At 54.6% G+C, this 25182-nt stretch overlaps 2 protein-coding genes and 1 long non-coding RNA gene across 3 annotated transcripts in view; 2 read left to right on the top strand and 1 right to left on the bottom strand.

Annotated features, from left to right (window-relative positions):
- Positions 1-25182, top strand: part of LOC142047512 (uncharacterized) — a 79601-nt gene that overhangs the window by 17306 nt on the left and 37113 nt on the right. The window lies entirely within an intron of this gene.
- Positions 4871-6047, bottom strand: LOC116817288 (olfactory receptor 1E5-like). The gene has a single exon (XM_032767251.2). It carries the CDS (start codon positions 5816-5818, stop codon positions 4871-4873), a length of 948 nt encoding a protein of 315 aa, XP_032623142.2. The 5' UTR covers positions 5819-6047.
- LOC116817284 (olfactory receptor 1f45-like) lies at positions 22786-23727 on the top strand. Its single transcript, XM_032767245.1, has one exon. It carries the CDS (start codon positions 22786-22788, stop codon positions 23725-23727), a length of 942 nt encoding a protein of 313 aa, XP_032623136.1.

Here is a 25182-nt window from a genome sequence, read left to right as displayed (position 1 = left end):
TCACATACATACAAAGACAAATGGATATAAACTGGCCATCACGAAATTTAGGCTTGACATTAGATGAAGGTTTCTAACCATCAGAGGAGTGAAGTTCTGGACCAGCCTCCCAAGGGGAGTAGTGGGGGCAAAAGACATGCCTGGCTTCAAGACTAAGCTTGATAAGTTTATGGAGGGGATGGTATGATGGGAGAGCCTAATTTTGGCAATTAATTGATGTTTGACTATTAGCGGTAAATATGCCCAATGGCCTGTGATGGGATGTTAGCTGGGTTGAGATCTGAGTTCCTACAGAGAATTCTTTCCTGGGTGCTGGCTGGTGAGTCTTGCCAACATGCTCAGGGTTTAGCTGATCGCCAGATTTGGGGTCGGGAAGGAATTTTCCTGCAGGACAGATTGGCAGAGCTTTTTCACCTTCCTCTGCAGCGTGAGTCATGGGTCACTTGCTGGAGGATTCTCAACACCTTGAGGTCTTTAACCCACAATTTGAGGACTTCAAGAGCTCAGACATAGGTCAGGAGTTTGTTGCGGGAGACGGTGGGTGAGATTCTGTGACCTGCGTTGTGCAGGAGGTCAGACTAGATGCTCATGATGGTCCCATCTGACCTTAAAGTCTAGAAGTCTATGACTTCAGAGTCTATATATCAGGTTCTAAGCAGCACTGGTGAGTTTGCTGGATTGTAAAGTCCCTCTGGAACACACCCACCATGTGGATGGGTCAGTCAGTCCTTCCTTCAGAGCTTCAGTTTGTAGAGAAGCGACTCCAGAGGTGAGGAGCAGGATTGAAGACAAAATGGAGAGGATGCAGTTTCCTTTTCATATCCTTTGCCATGTGGCATCCACATCCTGTGTCCTAGACACAAGCTTCACAGCACATGGCATGGAAAGGCCTCAGAGGTTTCTGTCCACCGGCCTGACTCAAGGCGTAGCCCTGGGCTTCTCTCAGTGGCTTCACTGTAAAGCTGAGAGGCCATCAAGCAGGCTGGCTTGTGCTGGTGCCAGTCTCCAGAAACACAGCACAAGTTGGATGTACAAATATCCCACACGTATTTATAACGCATAATACACTAATGATACACACATACAGCCGTGATTATCATAGTTAGCCAGTCCTACCTTTCCCACTGATACCACACATGGCGTATCTGGTAAGAGTCATTGCAATTTTGTAATGTTGGTCTCAATAATATTGTAAACGGGTCACCCCTATTCCATGCAGTGCACAAATGAGAGATGGTCCACAGGTGCTGTCATACATGAGATCTCTGCATTCTGTAGGGCTAACAGGCCGGGGACCCCAGGCCTATGAGGGGAGCTCACATCCACTGATCTCTGATTCCCAATGTTCGCTGGACAGGGGAGGACCCCTCTTGTGGGGACCGAGCGTTTCACTCTGGGTAACACGTCTCCCCCGACCAGGAGGTTCCCAGTCTTAGCGAACATTTTTATAGTCACAGAGTAAATGTGGCAGATCCCAGCTGGGGTCAATGGGGCAGATCGCGGCTGGGGTCAATGGGTCATAGCTCCATTGGAGTCAATGGGACAGATCGCAGCTGGGGTCAATGGGCCGCAGCTCCATTGGGGTCAATGGGGCAGATCCCAGCTGGGGTCAATGGGCCGTAGCTCCATTGGGGTCAATGGGGCAGATCCCAGCTGGGGTCAATGGGCCGTAGCTCCATTGGGGTCAATGGGGCAGATCCCAGCTGGGGTCAATGGGCCGTAGCTCCATTGGGGTCAAGGGGCAGATCCCAGCTGGGGTCAATGGGCCATAGTTCCATTGGGTTCAGTGGGGTCAGATCCCAGCTGGAGTCAATGGGCCGTAGCTCCATTGGGGTCAATGGGGCAGATCCGAGCTGGGGTCCATGGGCTGTAGCTCCATTGGAGTCAATGGGGCAGATCCCAGCTGGGGTCCAGGGGTCATAGCTCCATTGGAGTCAATGGGGCAGATCCCAGCTGGGGTCAATGGGCTGTAGCTCCATTGGGGTCAATGGGGCAGATCCCAGGTGGGGTCAATGGGCTGTAGCTCCATTGGAGTCAATGGGGCAGATCCCAGCTGGGGTCCATGGGCCGTAGCTCCACTGGGGTCAATGGGGCAGATCCCAGCTGGGGTCAATGGGCCGTAGTTCCACTGGGTTCAGTGGGGTCAGATCCCAGCTGGAGTCAATGGGCCGTAGCTCCATTGGAGTCAATGGGGCAGATCCCAGCTGGGGTCCAGGGGCCATAGCTCCATTGGGGTCAATAGGGCAGATCCGGATACAAATATACCCCCCTATTTTCAGTTGGAGTCGTTGGCCCCGCCCCCACAGAGTTTAACGCAGCGGCAGGACAGGAGGAGGAGAGCTGAGGTGAGCCGAGCTGGTCCAGTTGTTTGCCCCATCGGGACCTGCCCCTTGTCGCTGGGTCCTGTTGGGTTGGGCTCTACAGGACTTGAATCATGTTGGTGTCTCTTCTGCCCCTACACCAATTTTCAACCTCTTTTTGAAACCAGGTCCCCCCAGCACTGGGCCCAGAATTTCAGGATGGGTCTCTGCACTTCCGGAAACCAAGGGAAATCACCTCCATGAGGGTGTTGGGGCCAGTGCAGCGCCTGGCACAATGGGGCCCTGATCTCAGTCGGGGTGTGAGCAGCTCCCAGCACAATGGGGCCCTGATCTCGATGGGGATCTGGTAGATAGACAGACAGGCCAGTGTAGAAGGACATGGGAGGGTGAATAGTCACTGGCCAGACGTGTAGTGAGAGGCAGCGAAAAGGAGCTAGGGGGGCAGGGAAACTGAGGCAAGGGATGGGGCAGGGACTTGGCCAGGGCCGGCCAGTGGGTTGTGTGTCATGGCTCGGAATGGCTCAGGGCTCTTTGGCTGAGTTTTCCTGCCACGGCTCAACATTTCAAACCCGAGACCCGTCGGCAGGTCAGGATTGGAAGTCAGGGTTGGGGTCATCACACAGTTTTGCTCAAGCTCCCTGATGGGAGAGGCTAAGATGGGATTTCAGGGATGGGAAGGAGCATAGGGGATCCTGGAAAGATGTGGGGCTGTCCAAGATGCCAGCCGGCACGTGCAGGAGGGAGGGAGATAAAATGGGTCCCCTCCACTGTCCAGTGCTCCCCTGGACCCAGAGCTGCCCAGGGGAGACCCCAAAACAGGACCAAGGTGACACCTCCGCTCTGCTCTGCCATGTCCCTTCCCTTCAATTGCCATTTAGCTCAGACCCTCCTGTGGGTCCCTCAGGCTGTCTCCTCTCTTCGTGGGCCATGGGAGACCAGCCCTGGGCCTCTGCATCAACTTGGCAGCTCGGCAGTAAGCCCGTGACCAGGATTCACTGTCATTCTTCAGGGCAGTGCAGTGGTCAGGAAGGATTCATTTCCCCCGGGGCATGTGACCCAGGGACTTCTAGGATCCCAGCTGAATCCAAATCAAGTCACCTCTCTGCTCTAACGCATGATTCCCTTATTAATCCATCCCATTGGGGCTGAGTTTTATTTTTCCCTGGGGGGGATGCTCCACACCTGGTTGCCCTGAGGCCCCGCCTCTACTCTGCCCCTCCCCTTGAGGCTCCGCCCTCAGCCGCGCTTCCTTCCTGAGGCCCCACCCTCATTCCGCCCCTTCCTGCCCTCACTCCATGCCCTCCCCGAGTCCCCTGCCTGCCCACGGCTAGCTCCTCTCTGCCCTCTCCCCAGTTTTTATTGATGTACATTTCCACCACTGTGGGAAATTGACTGGGGGTGTCCAAACAATGGGGGTGGAGGGAGGGTGTCAGACACTAATTAGTTAACGACAGGGGATGCTGAGATTCCGAAAGATCAAAGTTTGTTGTCCTCAACCCATACACCGTCCACATCGCATGTCAAGACAGACACAGGAATATCCTGAAATCGTCCCGCTGTCAATTCTGCTCTTTAGCATCACTGAGCAATTAAAAAAGCGAATCCTTCCTTGCCCGGCTGTACCGTTAATAACAGTATTTGAATGGAGGCTGCGCAATGGAAAATGAACGGACTTTATTGCACACCTATTTACCTTACGGAAATTAAAGCCGGTGACTGCAGAAATGGCACATTTCCATGGGCTGCCAATCAACATTATTCAGGATTTTCACCTCAGGGGCAGCTCCGTCTTTTCAGCTGCATTCAAAATATGAAATCAGGCTGCAGAACGTCAGCATTTCCCACAGACCAGAATGTCAGGCTTTATCCGCCCTGTGCGGACAAGGAAAAGCCACAGATTCGAATGAAGGACGAAATAAATTTGATTGTCACCGGTGGCCTGCGGAACTCTCTGCCACAAGACCTAAAACAGGAGCGGGTGCCCAGGACGGCCAGAGTCAGAGGAGCCCAGGCTACCCCCTGCAAGGGAAATGAGCCTGCTGACTTTGAGGGAAAACGACCAGAGGGCGCTTTGCACATTCCTCTGCCAGCAGCCACTTGAAGACGGGATACCGGGTTAGATGGGCCATTGCTCTGTTCCACGGCAGCAGGGAGAGGTGGGAGATAATACGGTGGGTTGGGTCTGTGGCTCTCATCGGCGGCAGCAATTCAGCTGCTTCCATTTTCGGGGCCAGGACTTGTGACTTCCAGCCCCGCTGCTCTGACTCACTAAGACCCCACTCTCTGCCCAGATCCAGGGAGAGACTCCAGGAGTCCTGGCTCCCAGCCCCACCCCCCTGGCCCTGCTCTAACCACCAGATCCCATTCCCCTCCCAGAGCCGAGGAGACAACCCAGGAGTCCTGGCTTCCAGCCCCCCTGCTCTAACCCACTAGACCTCTCTCTCAGGCATGAGGGACTAGACCAATCCTCCCACCTCCCCGCCGGCCACCTTAGCCCCAAGCCCTCACTGTCCCTGTGTCCTTGGGCCCCGGTTCCCCTCCCGCCTGGGCTAGGCTCCCTGGGGTGCCAACCCCCTCCCCAGCACCCGCCGGAGAGCCCCCCTCATCTCCTGGTTGCGGAGGCTGTAGATGAAGGGGTTGAGGAGGGGGGTGACGGTGGAGTAGAGCAGGGTGGCCAGCATGTCCTGCCAGGGGGTGTAGTGGCCGGCAGGCCAGATGAAAAGCCCGATGACAGTGCCATAGAACAGGGCCACCATGGCCAGGTGGGCCCCACAGGTGGAGAGGGCCCGGCGCCAACCCCGGGCTGTGGGCAGCTGGGCCAGGGTGGCCACGATGCGCCCGTAGGAGCCGGCCACTAGGAGCAGCGGCCCCAGCACGGCCAGGCTGCCCTCGGCCAAGACGGCGGCGTGGTTGGGCCAGGTGTCCCCGCCGGCCAGGGCCAGGAGCTGGCGCAGGTCGCAGAAGACATGCGCGGAGTGGGGGCGGGCGGGGAAGGGCAGGCGGGCGAGGAGCAGGGTGTGCAAGAGGGCGTGGAGCTGGGCCAGCCCCCCGGAGGCGCCCACCAGCCCCCAGCGGCGCCCGGGGCTCATCATGGCAGTGTAGCGGAGCGGGCAGCAGACAGCCAGGTAGCGGTCGTAGGCCATGACGGCCAACAGGAAGTTCTCCAGCACCCCGAAGGTGATGAAGACGTAGCTCTGGGCCAGGCAGGCGGCATATGGCACCGCCCAGCTGCCGAACGCCAGGGTCCCCAGCGCTGTGGGGGCCGCGGCCGAGGTGAAGCCCACGTCGGCCAGCGAGAGGTGGGCCAGGAAGAAGTACATGGGGACCCGGTGCAGGCGGGGGTCCCGGCGGATCAGCAGGGACACCAGAAGGTTGCCCAGCAGGGTGGCCAGGTAGATGCCCAGGAAGAGGGGGAAGAGCAGGCGGCGTGTGGCCGGGCGGGAGGCGAGGCCCAGCAGGACGAACTCGGAGACGCTGGTCCCGTTCCCCAGCCCCATGGCCCTGCGGGGGGAAGAGCGGGGGACAGAGTTATGGTCTGGCCCCTAATGCCCGGCTCATGGAGCTCTCCAGCCTAGGGCTACCTGCAGGACCCCATACACCCCTTCTGGCTACTGACCCCCCCCATCCATCAATCCCCACATGCCCCTTCCAGCCAGCTGTCTGTCCCCTGCATCTATCCATCCACCCCCCACACCCTTGTCTATCTATCCATCCACCTCCCTACACCTGTCCGTCCCCCCATCTATCCATCCAACCCCACACCCGTTTGTCCATCCATCCATCCACCCCATCCACACCTTCTGTCTGTCCATCCATCCCCTCACTCCCCCTCTATCCATCCATCCACCCCCACACAACCCCTCTGTCTGTCCATTTATCCATCCCCAGCCACCCACTCTGTCCATCCATCCCCACACAACCCCTCTATCTATCCCACCCCCACTCTATCTATCTATTCCCATCCGCCCCATCTATCTATCTATCCATCCATCCATCTCCATACACTCCCTGTATCTATCTGTCCATCTATCTATCCCCACCCCCCCTCTATCTATCTATCCCCACACCCCCCCTCTATCTATCTATCCTCTGTCCCCCCCATACACTCTATTTATAAATTGGAGTCAGGGATTCTGCATTGGTGGGGTGGGGTCAATTGTTTTGAACGGTAAAACGGTGGGGCAAAGGGGGCCAAGAAGAGGAGCATCCCTCAAAATGTGGGGCATGGGAGCAATCCAGCTTGGCCCATGGAACTCACCGCTACAAGCTATTCCATTGCGCAAGGTACTGGGGGGCTGCCGGGCCAGAGTCCCGCACAGTCACTGGGATTTATCTAGCCTACACCCGGGAAGAATTGGTATCCCTGCTTGTGCAGAACAGCTCCTGTCAAACCAATCGGTCTTTCTTCATCTGAGCTTAACCCACTTGGGAACTGGATTAAACTAATCCCGACAAAGGGGACATGTTATTCCAGAATAAGAGAGTCCGCGCGCATGGAGGCAGCCAACCCGCTCTCCATTCACGTCCTTCCTTAACTTCCCACACCCGCCTCCCATTTCTTTGGCCTCGTCAGGTGCCTGAGACAGTGTGAACAGAATCGGCTTGGCTCCACTTCACTTGGCCTCCAGAAGTCTCTGTAGCATCTTAAACATGCCGGAAGCGAGACAGGAACCACTTTACTGGCCTTCTCTCGTTCCAATTCTCATGTCTACTGATTTTCCTGATTTGCATTCCCCTTGTCTGCAGAGAATTAAGTTTCTGGGTGCATTTTCCCCAAATTCCACCCTCTCAATTAACGCGACAGAGCCGCCACGGAAAAGAACCGAGGATCTGTGACCCCAATAAATAGGTGTCATAATTGTTCAGGCTTCATTTGTGGAGAGAGGCTCTTCCACAGAGCCTGCTTCTAAGAGTAACATTAAATATCTCATAGCCGCACTAGGCTGCGTTTCAGAGGTGGGCAAATGGGGAAACTGAGGCAGGGACCAGGTGCAGCATCTTGCCCAAGGCTAAAGGGCAGACATGGGGGCTTGAGCCCGGGATTTTCTCAGCAGCGCTCATCGGTGTCTCTCGGGGCCCCCGTCCATCGAGACTGATATTTTTCACCTGCTGTTTCGGGATGCCTGGAGTGGCCAATCCAGGTTACGATCAGTAACGAATGAAAGGAGCGGGGTGGGGACAATTAGCTCCCACCAGCGTGGCTGTGTGGCTGATCGGTCCTGTCACACTAAGTGGCCTTTCTCCGTATGATCTCAACCCGCTTTGGAGCGGCGTTGAACTCAGCCAGGAAAAGGAGACGTGGGATTTCGGACCAAGACAGTCCCCCCATGATGTGGATTCACGTCACAGTCGCCAGATTATTTCAGCTCCCCGGCCCCAAATTTCCAATCAATGAAAACGGTCCGAGGGTTCAGTTCGGCCGACGGGCATTGGAGAGAGAAGGGACCTCAGAAACGTCCTGGTTTGGGAGCTGGAAAACGCTTCATTTGAGCCGAAGGAAATCGCGTGACTTTCCTGGTTCGGCCGAAGGTGCAGGAAATCAGTTTTTCCCCCGGCTCAGCTCTTAAGGAACCTCCAGGCCACAGCCCCACCCTGGATTAGGACCCCGGCACGCACTGCGTTACCCGCCCTGGCTCTGACGGGCAAGGTGGTAGCACTGACCTGCCTGTTCCACACCAGATCCCGTCATGGAGAAATGCCTCCCGCCGCTTGCAGGGCCTCGGAAAGGACAGCCGGAGATGAGGCCGGACGTGGGGATTTGAATGCCACCCCGGCTGGCTCTGGAGAGGCACCTTCGAGGTGAAAGGTGGCAAGTCCCGCTCTGGCACCTCGCAGAGGGGTATAGATGGGGGAGGCGGGGGAAGGGGTGTGGACAGCTGGGCCCCCTGGCACTGTGGGGGGGGTGGCCCCCCCTTCCCAGGCTGCTGGGAGGTTAATGATGCACAGGAGAAGCAATTAACACATACTGGCAATTAGGAGAGTGGGGGGGCCTGCCCCCCCACCCCGCTCCCATCCTAGGCAGGGTGGAAAATGCAGTGTTATTTCTCCTGCCCCATGTCAACAGCTTGGGGCTCAGTGGCTGTGCTGCAGGCAGTGGTGTCGCGTGCCCAGCTGGGGGCGCTCTCCCCTGGCAGTCAGGGCCGGGCAGTGGGCGATGCCGTGCGGCAGGGAGTGGGACGTTATGTGCGGCTGTTCCCAGCTGCCCCACCCCAGAGGTGGCTGCATCTCACCACCGGACGAGCCATCCCCATGCAGAGTTCTATGTAGTTATTCCCCGGCTGTCCTGCCCCAGAGATGGCTGCATCTCACCACCGGGCGAGCCGTCCCCATGCAGAGGTTGGTGTAGCTATTCCCTGGCTGTCCTGCCCCAGAGGTGGCTGCATCTCACCGCCAGACGAGGCATCTCCGTGTGGAGTTCTGTGCAGCTGTTCCCCAGCTGCCTCACCCTAGAGGTGGCTGACTCAGCGCCAGGCCAGACATCCCTGTGTGGTGTTACGTGGCCAAGCAGCTTGATTTTGGGTTGTCCTCCACAGGAAAAACATTTGTTTTCCCTGTGAGCATTGATGAACTGAAACAATTTGTGGGTTAACGTTAGTTAAAATTTCCTCCCCGGTGCCATGTCCCCTCCCAAAATGGGCTTGTTTCTCCCCTGGCCGCTGCCCTGCCAAACTCTTTGCTCACCCCACGGTGCAAAGATTTTTCCTAATCAGCCCCCTCCCGCCCCCACGGTGCCGGCCTCAGATACATACGGCTGCTGTAACTGTCTTGTAAGACCCAGACCATGGTGAGTGTCCCAGCAGGGCTCTCATGCTGCTAATGGGACACTCCCCAGAGCTAGGCGCATTTTAATCCAGCCGAATGCAGGGTTTGCCATCTAGGAACTAGGAGGCCAGGCCAGACCAACATAATGGGGGCTGGATCCCAGAAAGCAGGGCTCTGGGAAGGAGCTGGAGCAAACAACTCAACATGAGTTGATCGCTTGATGATTCCCTGTTCTGTTCATTCCCTCTGGGGCACCCGGCACCGGCCAATGTTGGAAGACAAGACACTGGGCTAGATGGACCTTTGGTCTGACCCAGTCTGGTCGTTCTTACGAGGAGTTGCAAGTGCTTTGGTGGATAGGATTAAAATTCAAACTGGAGAAATGGTCTGAAGAAAACTGGATGAAATTCAATCGTGACAAATGCAAAGTGCTCCACTTAGGAAGGACCAACCCGTCGCATACACGAAATGGGCAGTGACTGCCTAGCAAGGAGTCCTGTAGAAAGGGATCTGCAGGGTCAGAGTGGATCATAAGCTAAAATATGAGTCAACTGTGTGCTGCAGAAAAAGCCAACGTCATTCCAGGCTGTATCAGCAGGAGCGTTGTAAGCCAGACACAAAGAGAGATTCTTCCGCCCTGATACGGTCTCAGCTGGAGAAGTGGGTCCTGTTCTGGGTGCAGGAGAGATGGGGACAGATTGGAGAAAGTCCAGAGAAGAGCAGCAAACACGATGAAAAGTCTAGCAAACATGAGCTTTGGGGGGCGATTGAAACAAGGGGGTTTGTTGAGTCTGGAGAAGACACGCCGGAGAGGGGACGGGAGAAGAATTTGCAAGTACAGGAAATGTGGTTACAAGAAGGAGAAAAATTGTTCTCTGTAAGGACAGGACAAGAAGCAATGGGCTTAAATTGCAGCCAAGGTGGTTTAGGTTGGACATTAGGAAAACCGTCCTGACTGTTGGGTGGTGACGCTCTGGAATAAGTTGCCTGGGGAGGTTGTGGAATCTCCATCGTTGGGGATTTTGAAGAGCAGGTTGGACAAACCTCTGTCAGGGACGGTCTCGATAATACTGAGTCCTGCCATGAGTGCAGGGGACTGGACTAGATGATCTCTCGAGGTCCCTTCCAGTCCTACGATTCTGTGATTCTAGGAGTCATTAGCAACGGCTCGCTGGCAAACCAGGACGGCAAATCTAGCAGGGGCTGGTGCGTGTCGGTGTTTGATTGAATGACTTGGCTAACAGAGCAGCGAGCCGGCTCCGAACCCCTACAGGTCACTCCCCGCAGGGAGGGGCAGCCGGCGCTTTTGGGGCCGGGATTTGGGTTGAAAACGACCTGGACAAGGGCTCGGAAATCGGGCAGGGGAAATCGGAGAAGGACCGAGCACAGCGTATGCCTCCGAGGAAGGAAAAAATCAAATGTGCAGCTGCTGGCCGCAGGGCCGACGGGAATGGGGGGTTCCCACAGGGGACAAATCGGATCCAAGCCGACAGCGGGGTGCAGCTGTGGAAGAAGCAACTCTCGTTCTGGGGGATATCAAAGGAGGCTCCTACACCATCTTGCTCAGCTCGGTGCTGGGGAGGCCTCAGGGGGATGGCGACAAACCGGAGAGCGTCCAGGCGACATGAGCAAAGGTTTAGAAAGTCTGCGTGGTGGGAAGAGGTTAAAAAGCTGGGCCTGCTTTGTCTGGGAAGATGCCTGAGGGGGGACCAGAGAGATCTGTCCCAAGCTGTTCTGAACAGGCTGGAGATCACCTGCTCTCCGCGTCCGCTGAAGGCAGGACAAGCTGGGACGGGCTGAATGGTCGGCCTGGGAGTTTGAGGTAAGAGATTAGGAAAAAGGGTGAGTCTCCTACAGACCCTGCTCCGGCCTCTGGTGTGTTCTCTGTTCCCCCTTGCATCGGGGACTAGGGATCCCAATGGAGAGGGAAGGGGAACCCGATGGGATAAAGCAGCAGCCAGGCTTGGGGGTTTCTGGGGGTGGGGCATCCATTGGAAGATGCACAAGCCACAGGGTTCCCCTGGCATTCACCGGCTACAGGAGGGGCCAACACAGAACGTCGTGCTCGGAAAACAACCAGAACGTAAGAACGGCCGCATGGGGTCCATCTAGCTCAGGATCCTGGTGCCATGTGCTTCAGAGGGAATGAACAGAACGGGGCAAATATCAAGTGGCCCATCCACTGTGTCGGCCAGTCACAGCTCCCAGCCATCGGATGTTTAGAGATACCCAGAGCATGGGGCTGCCTCCCTGACCATCTTGGCTAATCGCCATCCATGGACCTGTCCTCCAGGAACTTCTCTCACTCTTTTTATGAACCCAGTTCTACTTTTGGCCTTCACACCATCCTCTGGCGAGGAGTTCCACAGGTCAACTGGCTGCTGGGCGAAGAAGTCCTTCCTTCCCTCCATTTTAAACCTGCTGCCTATTAATTTCATTGGGTCACTGCAGTTTTTGTGTTATAGGCAGGAGTAAATAACACGTTCTTATTTACCTTCCCCACCCCAGTCATGATTTCATAGACCTCGCTCATGTCGTCGCTTTTCCAAGCTGAACAGTCCCAGGCTGATTACTCTGTCCTCATACTGCAGCCGTTCCAGACCCCTGATCATTTTGGTTGCCCTTTTCTGAACCTTTTCCAATTCCAATCTAGCTTTTGGGAGACGGGGTGACCACACCTGCACGCAGTATTCCCGGTGTGGGCAAACCATGGATTTACATAAAAGCAACATGGTATTTTCTGTCTTATTCTCTCTCCCTTTCTTAAGGGTTCCCAGCGCTCTGTTCACTTTTTAGGCTGCCGCTGCGCATCAAGTGGATGATTTCAGAGAACTCTCCGCAGCGATGCCAAGATCTTTCTTGAGTGGTAACAGCTAAGTCAGACCCATCATTGCGTACGGAGAGTTGGGATGATGTTTTCCAATGTGCGGCACTTTGCATTTATCAACGTTGAATTTTCTCTGCCCTTTTCTTGCCCAGTCGCCCAGTTTGGCAAGATCCCTTTGTAGCTCTTCGCAGGCTGCCTGGGACTTAACTATCTGGAGCAGTTTTGTATCAGCTGCCAACTTTGCCACCTCACTGTTTACCCCTTGTTCCAGATCGTTTACGGATATGTTGACTAGGGCTGGGCCCAGCAGAGACCCGTGGGGGGAACACTATTTACCCTTCCTCCATTCTGAAAACTGACCATTTATTCCTACCCTTTGTTTCCTGTCTTTTAACCAGTTACCGCTCCATGAAGGGACCTTCCCTCCTATCCCGTGACAGCTCAGTTTGCGTAAGAGCCTTTGGTGAGGGACCTTGTCAAAGGCTTTCTGAACATCCAAGGACACCATATCCACTGGATCATCCTTGTCCACGTGTTGGTTGAATTCAGCCCTGATTGCAGGATGGCGAGACCTGGGAAATGGGTCTGGCACAGCTGGGGGCAGGGAATGGGACGTGGGGTATTTCCCCTCTAGGGGGCTGCCGATCTGGCCCCAGGATGGGGGGGACTGGCTGGCTCAGGGGGACAGGGAATGGGATGTGGAGTCTTTCCCTTCTAGGGGGCACTGGCTCTGATCTGGACAATTCAGTGTGCAGGGGATGAAGTGGGAGACTGGGGGTAAGCACCCAACTCCCATTTCCAGGCCTTCAGAGAGACCCCAGCTCCCACTACCCCTTGAAACTCGCCCTATAACTAAAAGCAGAATTATCTGCACTGAGACTGCACCGAGCCTGTGGACACTTGTCCCAGGGGCGAACAACGCTAACGAACCCCACGGGGCCTGCGTTAATGAACCCAATCAGTGCTAGGGCTCCTCGGCGCCCGATCCTCACCCTGACTCTCCCATGATTAATTAGCCAGAGCCACATCCAAGGAGCAAATGAGAAAACTTGGGACTCAGGGGAGGAGGAGAGAAAAAGTCCAGAAGTTGATGTGAGCAGAAAGAATTTGACGGACGTACAGATCCTGACACCCCTGCCCCATATCACTGGGAGGGGCCACGGATCCAGATGCCTCCACCCCGTATCACCCGGGAGGTCATGGATCTAGGTACCCCTCTACCTCCCTGGGTAGTCGTCTTAGTGCTTGGTTACACTCAGGACATAGTGTACAAAATCCTTGTAATTGGATTATTTAAACCAGATTAATCTCTATAGAGAGCCCCTGGTTTGAAACTAAAGCGGCTTTAATTCTGTTCAGTGTAATTCAGTTAATTAATGGAATTAAGCTAAACCACATTAAATCTGAATTAAAATGCCTCTTCTCAACTGAATTAAGGCCCCTTTTATTCTGAATGGGAGGGTCGAGATGGGGGAATATAATGCGGTTTATCTAATCCACTTTCAATCCGCTATCTCAACTGGAATTGTGTATTGTGTGTCCCCCAAAACATAAGTCTATCTGCATCTGGCGCCGCCAGCAGCGACCCAAGATTGCAACGTCAACGAGCGATCCCAAAATCGATCGGACGGAGGGCTGTGTGCTGTTATGGCTCAGGTGAACGAATTAGTCTGGTACATCAGGAGAACGCAGGGAGACCCAATGTCTTTCACTGCTGTGCTTGTCTTCTGAACGGAGAGTCATAGAATTATAGAATATCAGGGTTGGAAGAGATCTCAAGAGGTATCTAGTCCAACCCCCTGCTCAAAGCAGGACCAACCCCAACTAAACCATCCCAGCCAGGGCTTTGTCAAGCTGGGTCTTAAAAACCTCTAAGGAAGGAGATTCCATCACCTCCCTAGGTAACCCATTCCAGTGCTTCACCACCCTCCTAGTGAAACAGTGTTTCCTAATATCCAACCTAGACCTCCCCTACTGCAACTTGAGCCCATCGCTCCTTGTTCTGTCATCTGCCACCACTGAGAACAGTCTAGATCCATCCTCTTTGGAAACCCCCTTTCAGGTAGCTGAAGGCTGCTATCAAATCCCCCTCACTCTTCTCTTCTGCAGACTACACAATCCCACTTCCCTCAGCCTCCCCTCGTAAGTCAAGTGCCCCAGCCCCCTAATCATTTTCGTTGCCCTCTGCTGGACTCTCTCCAATTTGTCCACGTCTCTCTGACAGTGTGACGCTCAGAACTGGATACAGTCCTACTCTGCTGAGGCCTGTGAATTGCAAACTTTCATAAAAGATCTCGCTTGGTAGATTTTGACAGTACAATCACATTGTATACAATCAGTTGGTTTAACTGCTTATATTGTGGGGTGTGACGGGGTTGGGACTCACCACCGTGGTGCCTCCCACTCATCGCTCCGGGAATTAGCTCAGTCCAGGGGAGCACCCTCTCCTGGTGGTGTCCCGTCCATCATCTGTTCCTTGCTGGTGTCTGGACCTGTGTTGCTCCCCGCTCGGCAGCATCCTCTTCAGGCCACTGCCTTCCGGCAGTGCCCCCTAGTCCATCCTCACTCCCTTCCAGGGTTGGGAGGTAGCAACAGTCCTTGCACAACCTCCAGAGTCTAGCCCCTTGTCTCAAGGGCCAGTTGCAGTTTGTTTCAGCCACCCTACTACATGGCCAGGGGTGGATCCAGGCCACCCGCTACTCTGGGTCCCAACCCAGAGACCCTTTAGTGACAGCCTCCCTGCTCGCCTTCTCTCCCTGAGCCGCTTCCCCTTCGTCCCCTTTGCACCAGCTAGGCCCTTCCCTTAGGGCCTACAGCCTGGCAGGTAGCAGCTGGATTTCCTTTCTGCTCCCCCAAACCCACCCAGTGCTGTGCCGTCCCAGGTGCTGGTTTCCTTGCTCAGGAGACAGACCTTCCCTCTGAAGGTCTGGGAGAGACTCCCTGCTGCTGGGCTGGGCAGCCTTTATATAGGGCCAAGCTGAGCCCTGATTGGCTGTCTCCAATCTCAGCCCTCATTGGCTCTCAGTAAGCCCTTTCCTGATTGGCTGCCGGCCTGCGAAGCTGCTCTGGCCTACTCTAGCCCCCTCTCACGTGGGGTGGGGGCCACTGCCCCACCACACAGGAGGTTCAACCTCTTGCTGGTCTGGGAGACCCAGCTCCTGTGTAGACATAACCTAAGAGTCTCACTTAGCCAGACAAGACATATATTCTGCAACACGGCTCTGAGCCTGTAACCAGAGAGATAAACAATGCTGGAAACAGGCCGATGTGGTACAAGTTGGCCAGGTCTCGGAGTAGCCATATAAGAACGGCCAAACTGGGTCACACCAATGGTCCGTCCAGCCCAGTATCCTGACTTCTGAGAGTGGCCAGTGCCAGATGCTTCAGGGGAATGAACAGAGCAGTGCAATTGTTGCAAGATCCGTCCCCTGTTGTCCATTCCCAGCTTCCGGCCATTGGACATTTCGGGACACCCAGAGCATGAAGTTACATCCCTGACCATCTTGGCTAATCGCCATTGATAGCTCTACCCTCCAGATACATATCTCATTCTTTTTGTAACCCACTTCTACTTTTGGCCTTCACAACATCCCCTGGCAAGGAGTTCCACAGGTTGATGGTGCGTTGTATGAAGAAATACTTCCTTTATTTGTTTTAAACCCGCTGCCTGTTAATTTCATTGGGTGACCCCAGTTTTTGTGTTATGGGAAGGGGTAAATAACACTTCCTGATTCACTTTCTCCTCCCCATTCAAGATTTTCTAGGCCTCTATCATCTCCCCCTCTCAGTCATCTCTTTTCCAAGCTGAACAGTCCTCCTCTGTTGAATCTCACCACATCAAGAGGATGTTTTCAGAGAACTGGCCACGGTGCCTGAAAACACGTGCCAGGCCCGCGATTCTCTAGCGGTGAGGTTGCAAATAAAAAATCAGCAGCAGAGATAGAAGTGGAGTTGTCTTTCCTTCCACGTTTCATGTGCATTTGTCTTACATTTCCAATGCTTAACTGCTTTGCCTTCTCTCCATAAAAGGTGAACAGGACTTTTAATGGGGTGTTTGCCATGGGGTTAGGCAGGCTGATGGCTCTGATACCAAACCCCAAACTGTGTTTAACACCATTTAATGTGGGACAGTGACAGGGTCACGTCTCTGGGTCTGTTTATTCCATGGAAATTAATCCACCATTGGAGATCTAGAACTTGGGGCTTGAGGGACCTGGAACCTTGTCAGGGACCTAGAACCTGGAACATGTATCTTCCATAAAAAATTAAAAGGAATTTTAACAGGGTCACATCTCTAGGCCCGTTTATTCCATGGAAAGTAATCCAGCATTGAGGATCTAAAACATGCGGCATGATGGACCTAGAACCTTGAGCTCTGGAGCTGAGGACAGGTCAGGAAATGCACAGTGACTGAGGAGGGGAACCACATGTGGAGCTAGTGCTGTAAGTGCCAGTTCAAGGAGGGCTGGGATGGGTGTGTCTCTCCAGCTCAAAATGTATACTTACCCGGAGGAGGCAGCAGCACTGAGATCTGGCCTAAAGCCCAAATGGACCCTGATGTGAATGAGGATTCAGAAACTAAGGCTCCTGGCATCTTCTGCCAACCTCGGAGGTTTGGGAGCTTCTGAGTTGATGCTGGGAGCCCACTGGGGGAACATCCTGGGGCAGAGGCGGGTGGGCTGGCAGTGCCGGGGTCCGGGGCTGCTGGGAAGTGGGCAGGAGAGGACTCCAGCCCCTCCTGGGACCTCATTAAGGCCTCCCCAGCAGGGGAACAAGGGGCTCCCAAGTAACCAATCAGGACCTGTCTGCCTGGCTTTGGGAGGGGCTGGAAGGGAGTGAAATACCCCTAAGAGCCACCCAGCCTGGCTCTTTCCTCCTCTGCAGGGTGAGAAAAAAACCCAGCTGGGATCCAGGCCCCAGTGATCCCCCTGTGCAACTCTCCCTGCCCCAAGAATACTGGCTGAGCCCCCCATGCAGCGGAGAATCGGAAATCAGGTAAGCGGAGGGTTGTGGGTGGGGGGCTTCAGATCAGCACAGAGGGTTCATCTCCCAGCATCAGTTGTGAGTCACTTCACTATGACATTGACTCCCGGCCTTCCCCCATTCTAACCACCAGACCCCACTCCTCTCCCAGAGCCGGGCAGAGAACCCAGGAGTCCTGGATCCCAGCCCCCCCTGCTCTAACCACCAGACACCACTCCCCTCCCAGAGCTGGGGAGAGAACCATAAGAACATAAGAACGGCCGTACCGGGTCAGACCAAAAGTCCATCCAATCCAGTGTCCTGTCTACCGACAGTGGCCAGTGCCAGGTGCTCCAGAGGGAGTGAATCTAACAGGCAATGATCAAGTGATCTCTCTCCTGCCATCCACCTCCACCCTCTGACAAACAGAGGCCAGGGACACCATTCCTTACCCAGCCTGGTTACTAGCCATTAACGGACTTAACCTCCGTAAATTTACCAGGCTCTGCTTTTTAAATGCTGTTAGTAGGTCCAGCCTTCACAACCTCCTCAGCAGGAGCTTCACAGGCTGCCTGTGCGCTGCGAGAAGAACTTCCTTTATTTGTTTTAAACCTGCTGGCTATTAATTTCATTTGGCGACCCCTAGTTCTTGTATATGGGAACAAGTAAATAACTTTTCCTTATCCACTTTCTCCACATCACTCATGATTTTATAGACCTCTGTCATTTCCCCCTTTGTCTCCTCTTTTCCAAGCCTGACAGTCCCAGCCTCTTTAATCTCTCCTCATACGGGACCCTCTCCAAACCCCGAATCATTTTAGTTGCCCTTCTCTGAACCCTTTCTAGTGCCAGTAGATCTTTTTTGAGATGAAGAGACCACATCTGTACGCAGTATTCAAGGGGTGGGCGTACTATGGATTTCTAGAAGAGCAATAAGATATTCTCAGTCTTATTCTCTATCCCCTTTTTAATGATTCCTAACATCCTGTTTGCTTTCTTGACCACCGCTGCACACTGTGTGGACGTCTTCAGAGAACTGTCCACGCTGACTCCAAAGATCTTTTTCTTGATTAGTTGTAGCTAAATTAGCCCCCATCATGTTGTATGTATATTTGGGGTTATTTTTTCCAAGGTGCATTACTTTACAGTTATTCACATTAAATATCACTTGCCATTTTGTTGCCCAATCACTTAGTTTTGTGAGCTCAGGAGTCCTGGCTCCCAGCTCCCCCCCCTCTAACCACTAGACCCCACTCCCCTCCCAGAGCCAGGGAGAGAACTCAGGAGTCCTGACTCCCAGCCCCTCCCTCACCACTAGACCCCACTCCTCCCCCCGACCCCAAGAACCTGGGACAGGTTGCCAGAGCCCAACACTGAGGTACTCCTGGCATTTTCCAAACCTCAGCTGCTAACCTGACCCTCACTGGCAGCCCCACACCCTGGCCAGCCCAAGCCCCCGTCCCCAGGTTGGAACCCCAGCAATGTGCCAGCCCCCCACATGGGGCCCACTCCACCTTCAGGGTCAGCCCCACAGCCTCTCAGCCTCTGAAACTGAGCCCCCGGGCTCCAGGCCTCCTGCTCTACCCCAGCAGCTCCCCTGGTAGAGCTGGGTACTGCCCTTCAGGGACGCAGGCACCCCAGGATTCGCAGCAACCCCTCCCCACCAGCTGCCTTTTCCAACAGAGCCTGGTTCGCTGGCCCCCTGGCACGCAGCCTAAGGGGCAGCGTGGCTCAAAGAGAGGCAAGGAGGTTAAAGCCCCAGTCAGCCATGCCAGAGCATCCCCCAGCTGCACGCTGGTAGCCCCGTGTCTCTTGGTCCTCTTCATCCATCCCAGCCTCTGCCCAGCCCTTTCTCCCTGTCCCCTCCCCGGACTGCCTCACCGACCCGCTGGTTGGGCCCTAGAGAGCCAGGCAGCAGCCCCCGCTCCTGGCTCCCACGCCAAACCCTTCCCTCCTCTCATCCCCGGCCAGCAACGCAACACACAGAGCGAAACTGAGGCAGAATCCCAATGCTATTACAGACTGTTCCCACCGCGTCACAACCCTGTGGACAGCCCGTGGAGAGGGCACCACCCCGGGAGGTGATTTGAACCCCTCCCGCGGCCTGAGCAGAGACCCCGGCTCAGGAACGACAGCCGGGGAGGACTGGAAGACAGACCATCAGCATCCCAGCCAAGGGCTCTGATCCCTGTCTCTCTCTGTCCTTCCGTATGACTCCGGGGAGCGGCTCCTGGCTGAGAATCCGGAGGAGACCAACTGGCCCCAAGCCATAAGAACGGCTATAGTGGGTCAGAGCAAAGGTCCGTCCAGCCCAGGGTCCCGTCTGTTGACAGTGACCAACGCCAGGTGCCCCAGAGGAAATGAACAGAACAGGGAATTGTCAAGTGTCCACCCAGGGGCGACTCTAGACATTTTGCCGCCCCAAGCAGGGCGGCATGCCGCGGGAGGCGCTCTGCTGGTAGCCGGTCCCGCGGCTCTGGTGGACCTCCCGCAGGCCATCGGCAGCTCTGGGAGGGAGTGGGGTCTAGTGGTTAGAGCAGGGCAGGCTGGGAGCCAGGACTCCTGGGTTCTCTCCCCAGCTCTGTCACTGACCTGCTGTGTGACCTAAGCAAACCCACTTCTGCTCTTTGTGCCTCTTTCCCCCCCACACCCCACCCAATGTCAAATTGGATTGTCAGTGCTTTGAAGGAGGAACTGTCTCTCTCTCTGTGTCTGGGCAGCACCCGGTGCGATGGGGCTCTGATCACAGTTTCTGTCACTCACTGAAGGGATGGATGTAGGGATGGAGTATTTAGATGGAGGGATGGAGTATTTAGATGCATGGATGAAGTGATGGAGTATTTAGATGTCTCGAGGGATGCATGGCTGGATGGACTGAGGGATGGATGGTGTATTTAGATGGATGAAGGGATGGATGGTTAGGTTGTAGATCAGCGGATGAATAGGGGGGATGCATTCCTAAATTCCTGGATTCCACGACCAGAAGGGACCGTTGTGCTCGCCTAGTCTGCCCCCTGTATAAGCCAGGCCAGAGCCTGTCCCCACCATAATTCCCAGGGCAGAGCTTTCAGAAAAACATCCCACCTTGATTTCCAAATGGCCAGTGATGGTGAAGCAACTGTGACCCTTGGGAAATTGTTCCCGGGGAAAGTTCCCCTCACTGTTCAAAATTCAGGATTTATTTCCACTCTCTGTTTGTCCAGCTTCCACTTCCAGCCCCAGGATGGGGTCCCACATTCCTCTGCTGGCCTGATGGGCCCATTCATAAATATTTGCTCCCCTGCGTTGGTACTTCTAGCCTGGGATCAAGTCTCCCCTTCACCCTCTTTGCTGCACTAAGTAGACCGAGCTGCTGGCTTTTGTCACGTCAGCATCTTGGTGGCTTTTCCCTGAGCCCTCTCTGGTTTATCAAGATCCTTCTTGAACTGTGGACATCAGAACCGGCTGCAGGATCCCCAGCATTGGCCGCACCAGGGCCAAATCAAGAGGTCAAATCACCTCTCGGAACCTACTCGGAATTCCCCCGTTTACATAGGCGCCAGCTTCTTCCGGGACCGGGGGGTGCTCAACCCCCGGCTCCAGCCCAGGCCCTGCCCCTACCTCATCCTTTTCCTCAAGCTCCCACCCCTGCCCTCTCTTCCCACCCAGTTCCACCCTCTTCCCCCAGCGTGCCCCATCCCCACTCCTCCCCCTCCCTCCCAAAGCCTCCTGCATGCCGCAAAACAGCTGATCGCTGTAGGGAGTGAGAGAGAGGCACAGATCTGCAGGACAGCAGGCTGGCGGGAGGTGCTGGTGGGGGGAAAGGGGGAACTGGCTCCCAGTAGTGCTAAGCACCCACTAATTTTTTTCCGTGGGTGCTCCAGCCCTGGCGCACCCACGGCGTCGCCGGCGCCTGTGCCTGTTCATCCATCCCAGGATTGCATTAGCTTTTTTGACCACAGAGTCACACAGAGCTTGTGCGTCCAGCTGATTATCCACCCCCCACACCCCAATGCTCTTTCCGAATTGCTGCTTCCCAGGAGAGCGACAGCCGACATTGTTCCCAATTGGATCCATTTACATCTCGCCATATTTAACCCCCTCTTCTTTGCATGCCTCCAGCTTACCAAGTGATCTAGAGAGCTCCATCTCAGTGACTGTCCTGCTTCTTGTTTATCCTTCCCCCAACACTGTGTCACTTTCAGATTTCATCCAGGAGGATTTTGCTTTCCTCCAGCTCACTGATAGGGACATTAACTCGCCTCGGGACAAGCCACAGTCCCTGCAGGATCCCACTGGAAAGCCAGTCGCCCGGCGAGGATTCTCCGTTGACAGATACACTGTCAGATCTATCAGTTAGCCGGTTACAAGCCATTAAATGCAGGCAGGGCCAGCTCCAACTGTTTTGCCGCCCCGAGAGGCGAAGAAAGAAAAAAAAAAAAGATCAAGCCACAATCGGTGGCACTTCGGTGGCGGCTTTACCACACCACTTCATTCTTCGGCGGCACTTCGGCGGCCGCTCTACTGCGCTGCTTCGTTCTTCGGCGTCATGTCGGCGGCTCTACTGCGCCGCTTCGTTCTTCAGTGTCATGGCGGCGGCTCTACCGCGCCGCTTCGTTCTTCGGCGGCACGGCGGAGGCGGCTCTACTGCACTGGTTCATTCTTCGGTGGCATGTCGGCGGCAGCTCTACCGCGCCACTTCATTTTTCGATGGCACTTCGGCGGCAGCTCTGCCGCGCTGCTTCATTCTTTGGCGGCAATTCAGTGGCCACTCCTTCCCTCTGAGAGGGACTGAGGGACCCGCCGCCGAATTGCTGTCGAAGACCTGGATGTGCCGCCTCTTCCACTTGGCCGCCCCAAGCAGCTGCTTCCTGCGCTGGTGCCAGGAGCCAGCCCTGAATGGAGGCTGAGTAAGTTAATTTTATATCCTTCTAGTTTTTTAATCTAAACATTATGCAGTACCAGGTCAAACACCTCACAGAGATCTAAATCGATGATATCACACTACTGCCTTTAGCAAGCAAACTTGTAATCTCATCAAAAAAGATAATGCGTTAGTCTGACAAGCTCTCTTCCTCAGAAACCCTCGTTGACTGGCATTAGCTCCATTACCCTCCTTTAATTCTTTATTAGTCGAGTCCGGTATCGGTTGTTCAACTATCCTGCCCTGGATCGATGTCCAACTTACAGGCCTACAATTACCCAGGTCGTCCTATTTGCCTTTTTTACAAATTGGCACAACACTGGCTTTTTTCCAGGCCTCTGGAATTTCCTGAACGTGCCAAGATTTATTAAAAATCAGGATGAATGGTTCAGGGAACTCCTCAGCTGGCTCTTTTAAAACTCTTGGATGGAAATTATCTGGACCTGCTGATTTAGAAATGTCTACATTTAATGGATGGCTGGATGGGATGATTAGTGGATGGATGGATGGGTGGATGGATGGATGGATGGATGGACAGATGGGTAGTGTGAACAGTGGATGGGTGAATAGATAGATTGATGGATGGACAGGGTGATCCATGGATGGATGAATCGATGAAGTGATTAGTGGATAGATGGATGGGTAGGGTGAAGAGCGGATGGATGGATAGATGGATGGATGGATGGGTGGGTGGGTGGTAGGATGGATGGATGGATGGATGGACAGATGGGAAGTGTGAAGAGTGGAAGGGTGAATAGATGGATGGCTGGATGGCTGGATGGATGGGTAGAGTGAAGAGAGGTTGGATGGATGGGGTAATTAGTGGATGGAGGGATTTGGGTATAGATTAGTGGATGGATGGATGGATGGATGGGGTGTCTGGTGATGGATGGCGATGAATGGATGGATGGATGAACAGATGGGTGGCTGGCTACACAAATGGGTGGGTCTCGTTTCACCCAACACCCAAACTCTCAGCCGTATCTCCGTCTCTTTCCCTGCTCAGGCCCATGGACAGCACCAACAGCAGCATCCACCCTGACTTCCTCCTGCTGGGGTTTTCCAGCCACCCTGGCCAGGAGCACCTGCTTTTCTCCCTCTTCCTCTGCATGTACCTTCTCAACCTGCTGGGCAATCTACTGATCCTGCTGCTGACCCGCTCCGACCCCCACCTGCGCGGCTCCCCCATGTATTTCTTCCTCAGCCACCTCTCGCTGGTGGACGTCTGCTTAACCTCCACCATCATGCCCAAGATGCTAGCCAACCTGCGTGCCCGGCATCAGGGCATCCCGTACACTGGGTGCCTGGTGCAAATGTATCTCTTTGTGGCCTTCGCCATCACTGAGAACTTCCTGCTGGGTGTCATGGCATTGGACCGCTACCTGGCCATCTGCCAGCCCTTGCACTACGCCGTCCTCATGAGCCCTCTGCGGCGCCAGGCACTGGTGGGCTTTTCCTGGCTGCTGGCCCATCTCCACTCCCTGCTGCACACCCTGCTGATGTCCCGGCTCTCCTTCTGCGGCCGCACCCGCCTCCCGCATTTCTTCTGTGACTTCCAGCCTTTGCTGGCCTTGGCGTGCTCCCAGAAACGGCTCAGTGAGCTACTCAGCTTCTTGGAGGGGGGTGTCCTTGTCATCGGGCCCTTCCTCCTCATCGTCCTCTCCTACGCCCGCATCCTCTGGGCCGTGCTCTGGGTGCCCGAGAGGCGCAGCAAGGCCTTCCAGACCTGTGGTGCCCACCTGGCTGTGGTGGGGCTCTTCTATGGCACGGCCATCAGCGTCTACTTCCGGCCCCTCGCCAGCTACTCCGGGGACAGGGACAAGCTGGCCACAATCATGTACACCATAGTCACCCCCACGCTCAACCCCTTCATCTACAGTTTGCGCAACCAGGACATAAAGGCTGCCCTGCGCCAGAGCCTAGACAGGCTAAGGGGGGCGTGGCGAGGCTGAGCTCAGGAGAGGTAGGGCCGAAGGGCAAGTGGGGAGGGCTAGGGCCGGGATAGGGAAGGAGGCAGGTCTCTTTGGGGAATGAAGGGGTGTGTCCCTGTGGGGAATGAAGAGGCGTGTCCCTGTGGGTTGTTGGGAATTCACTCCAGGTTTACTCTGTGCTTACTCAGAGGTCCTTGAGAATTCACTCCGGATTTACTCTGTGCTTACTCAGAGGTCATTGAGAATTCACTCCAGGTTTACTCTGTGCTTACTCAGAGGTTGTTGAGAATTCACTCCAGGTTTACTCTGTGCTTACTCAGAGGTTGTTGAGAATTCACTCCAGATTTACTCTGTGCTTACTCAGAGGTCCTTGAGAATTCACTCCAGGTTTACTCTGTGCTTACTCAGAGGTCCTTGAGAATTCACTCCAGGTTTACTCTGTGCTTACTCAGAGTTTCATTGGTCTTCACTCAACTTGTTCTGACTTTGCTCAGCCCTTACTCAGAGTGTGCTCTGTCCTTACTCAGCTGTTTTTCCTCAACCCTTTCTGAGAGTTTATTCTGGCCCTAGTCTTGTTTATGAATAAACTCCTGTTTATGCAGCAAATGCTTTGCTGGCACTGCTAGTGTCACCCCAGTGAGTTTTTGTGCCAATATCTGCCACCACCTCCCAAATGACATTAGCTATGTTGACAGGAACACTGGTAGGGGACGCTCTCCTGGGAAGCTGGGACCCTGAAAATGATTCAGGGCAAGGGGGGAATCAGCCAAACAGGAGCTCCCAATGTGACACTGGCGCTGAAAGAGCTAATGCCATCCTGGGATGAGTAAATAGGGGAATGTTGAGTTGGAGCAGAGAGGCAATCTGGCCTCTGGATTTGGCCCCAGGGCAGCTGGTGCTGGGATCTTGCATCCATTTCTGATGGCCACAGTTCAGGGAGGAGGTTGATCAGTTGGGAAGGGTCAGAAAAGAGCCATGAGAATGATTAACGGGTTAGAAACCCGGCCTGAGAATGAGAGACTCCAGGAGCTCGGTCTATTTAGCTGAACAAAGAGACGGTGAAGGGGTGACTGGATCCCAGTCTATAAAGACCGACGTGGGGGACAAAGATTTGATAACAGGCTCTTTGCTCCAGCAGAGGAAGCTCTAACCCGACCCAATGGCTGGAAGTTGAAGCTAGAGGAATTCAGACTGGAAATAGGACGTATGTTTTTAATGGGAAGGGAAATGAACCATCGGGACAATGGGAATTCTTCCATCAACTTAGCATGTCTACACTGGGGCTCAGATAGGCTTAACTACAACACACAGGTCTGAATTTTTTCACAGTCCTGAGCAACGTAATTAGGCCAACCTAACTTTGTAGTCTGCAACAGGCCATGAGAGTTTACTCAGCCCTTACTCTGAATGTACTCGGCCCACACCCAGGGTTTACTCAGCCCTTACTCTGAATGTACTCGGCCCACACCCAGGGTT

The sequence above is a fragment of the Chelonoidis abingdonii genome, chromosome 11, assembly GCF_003597395.2.
Source record: "Chelonoidis abingdonii isolate Lonesome George chromosome 11, CheloAbing_2.0, whole genome shotgun sequence".
NCBI lineage: Eukaryota > Metazoa > Chordata > Testudines > Testudinidae > Chelonoidis > Chelonoidis abingdonii.
This window is presented reverse-complemented; position numbering and strand designations above follow the sequence as displayed.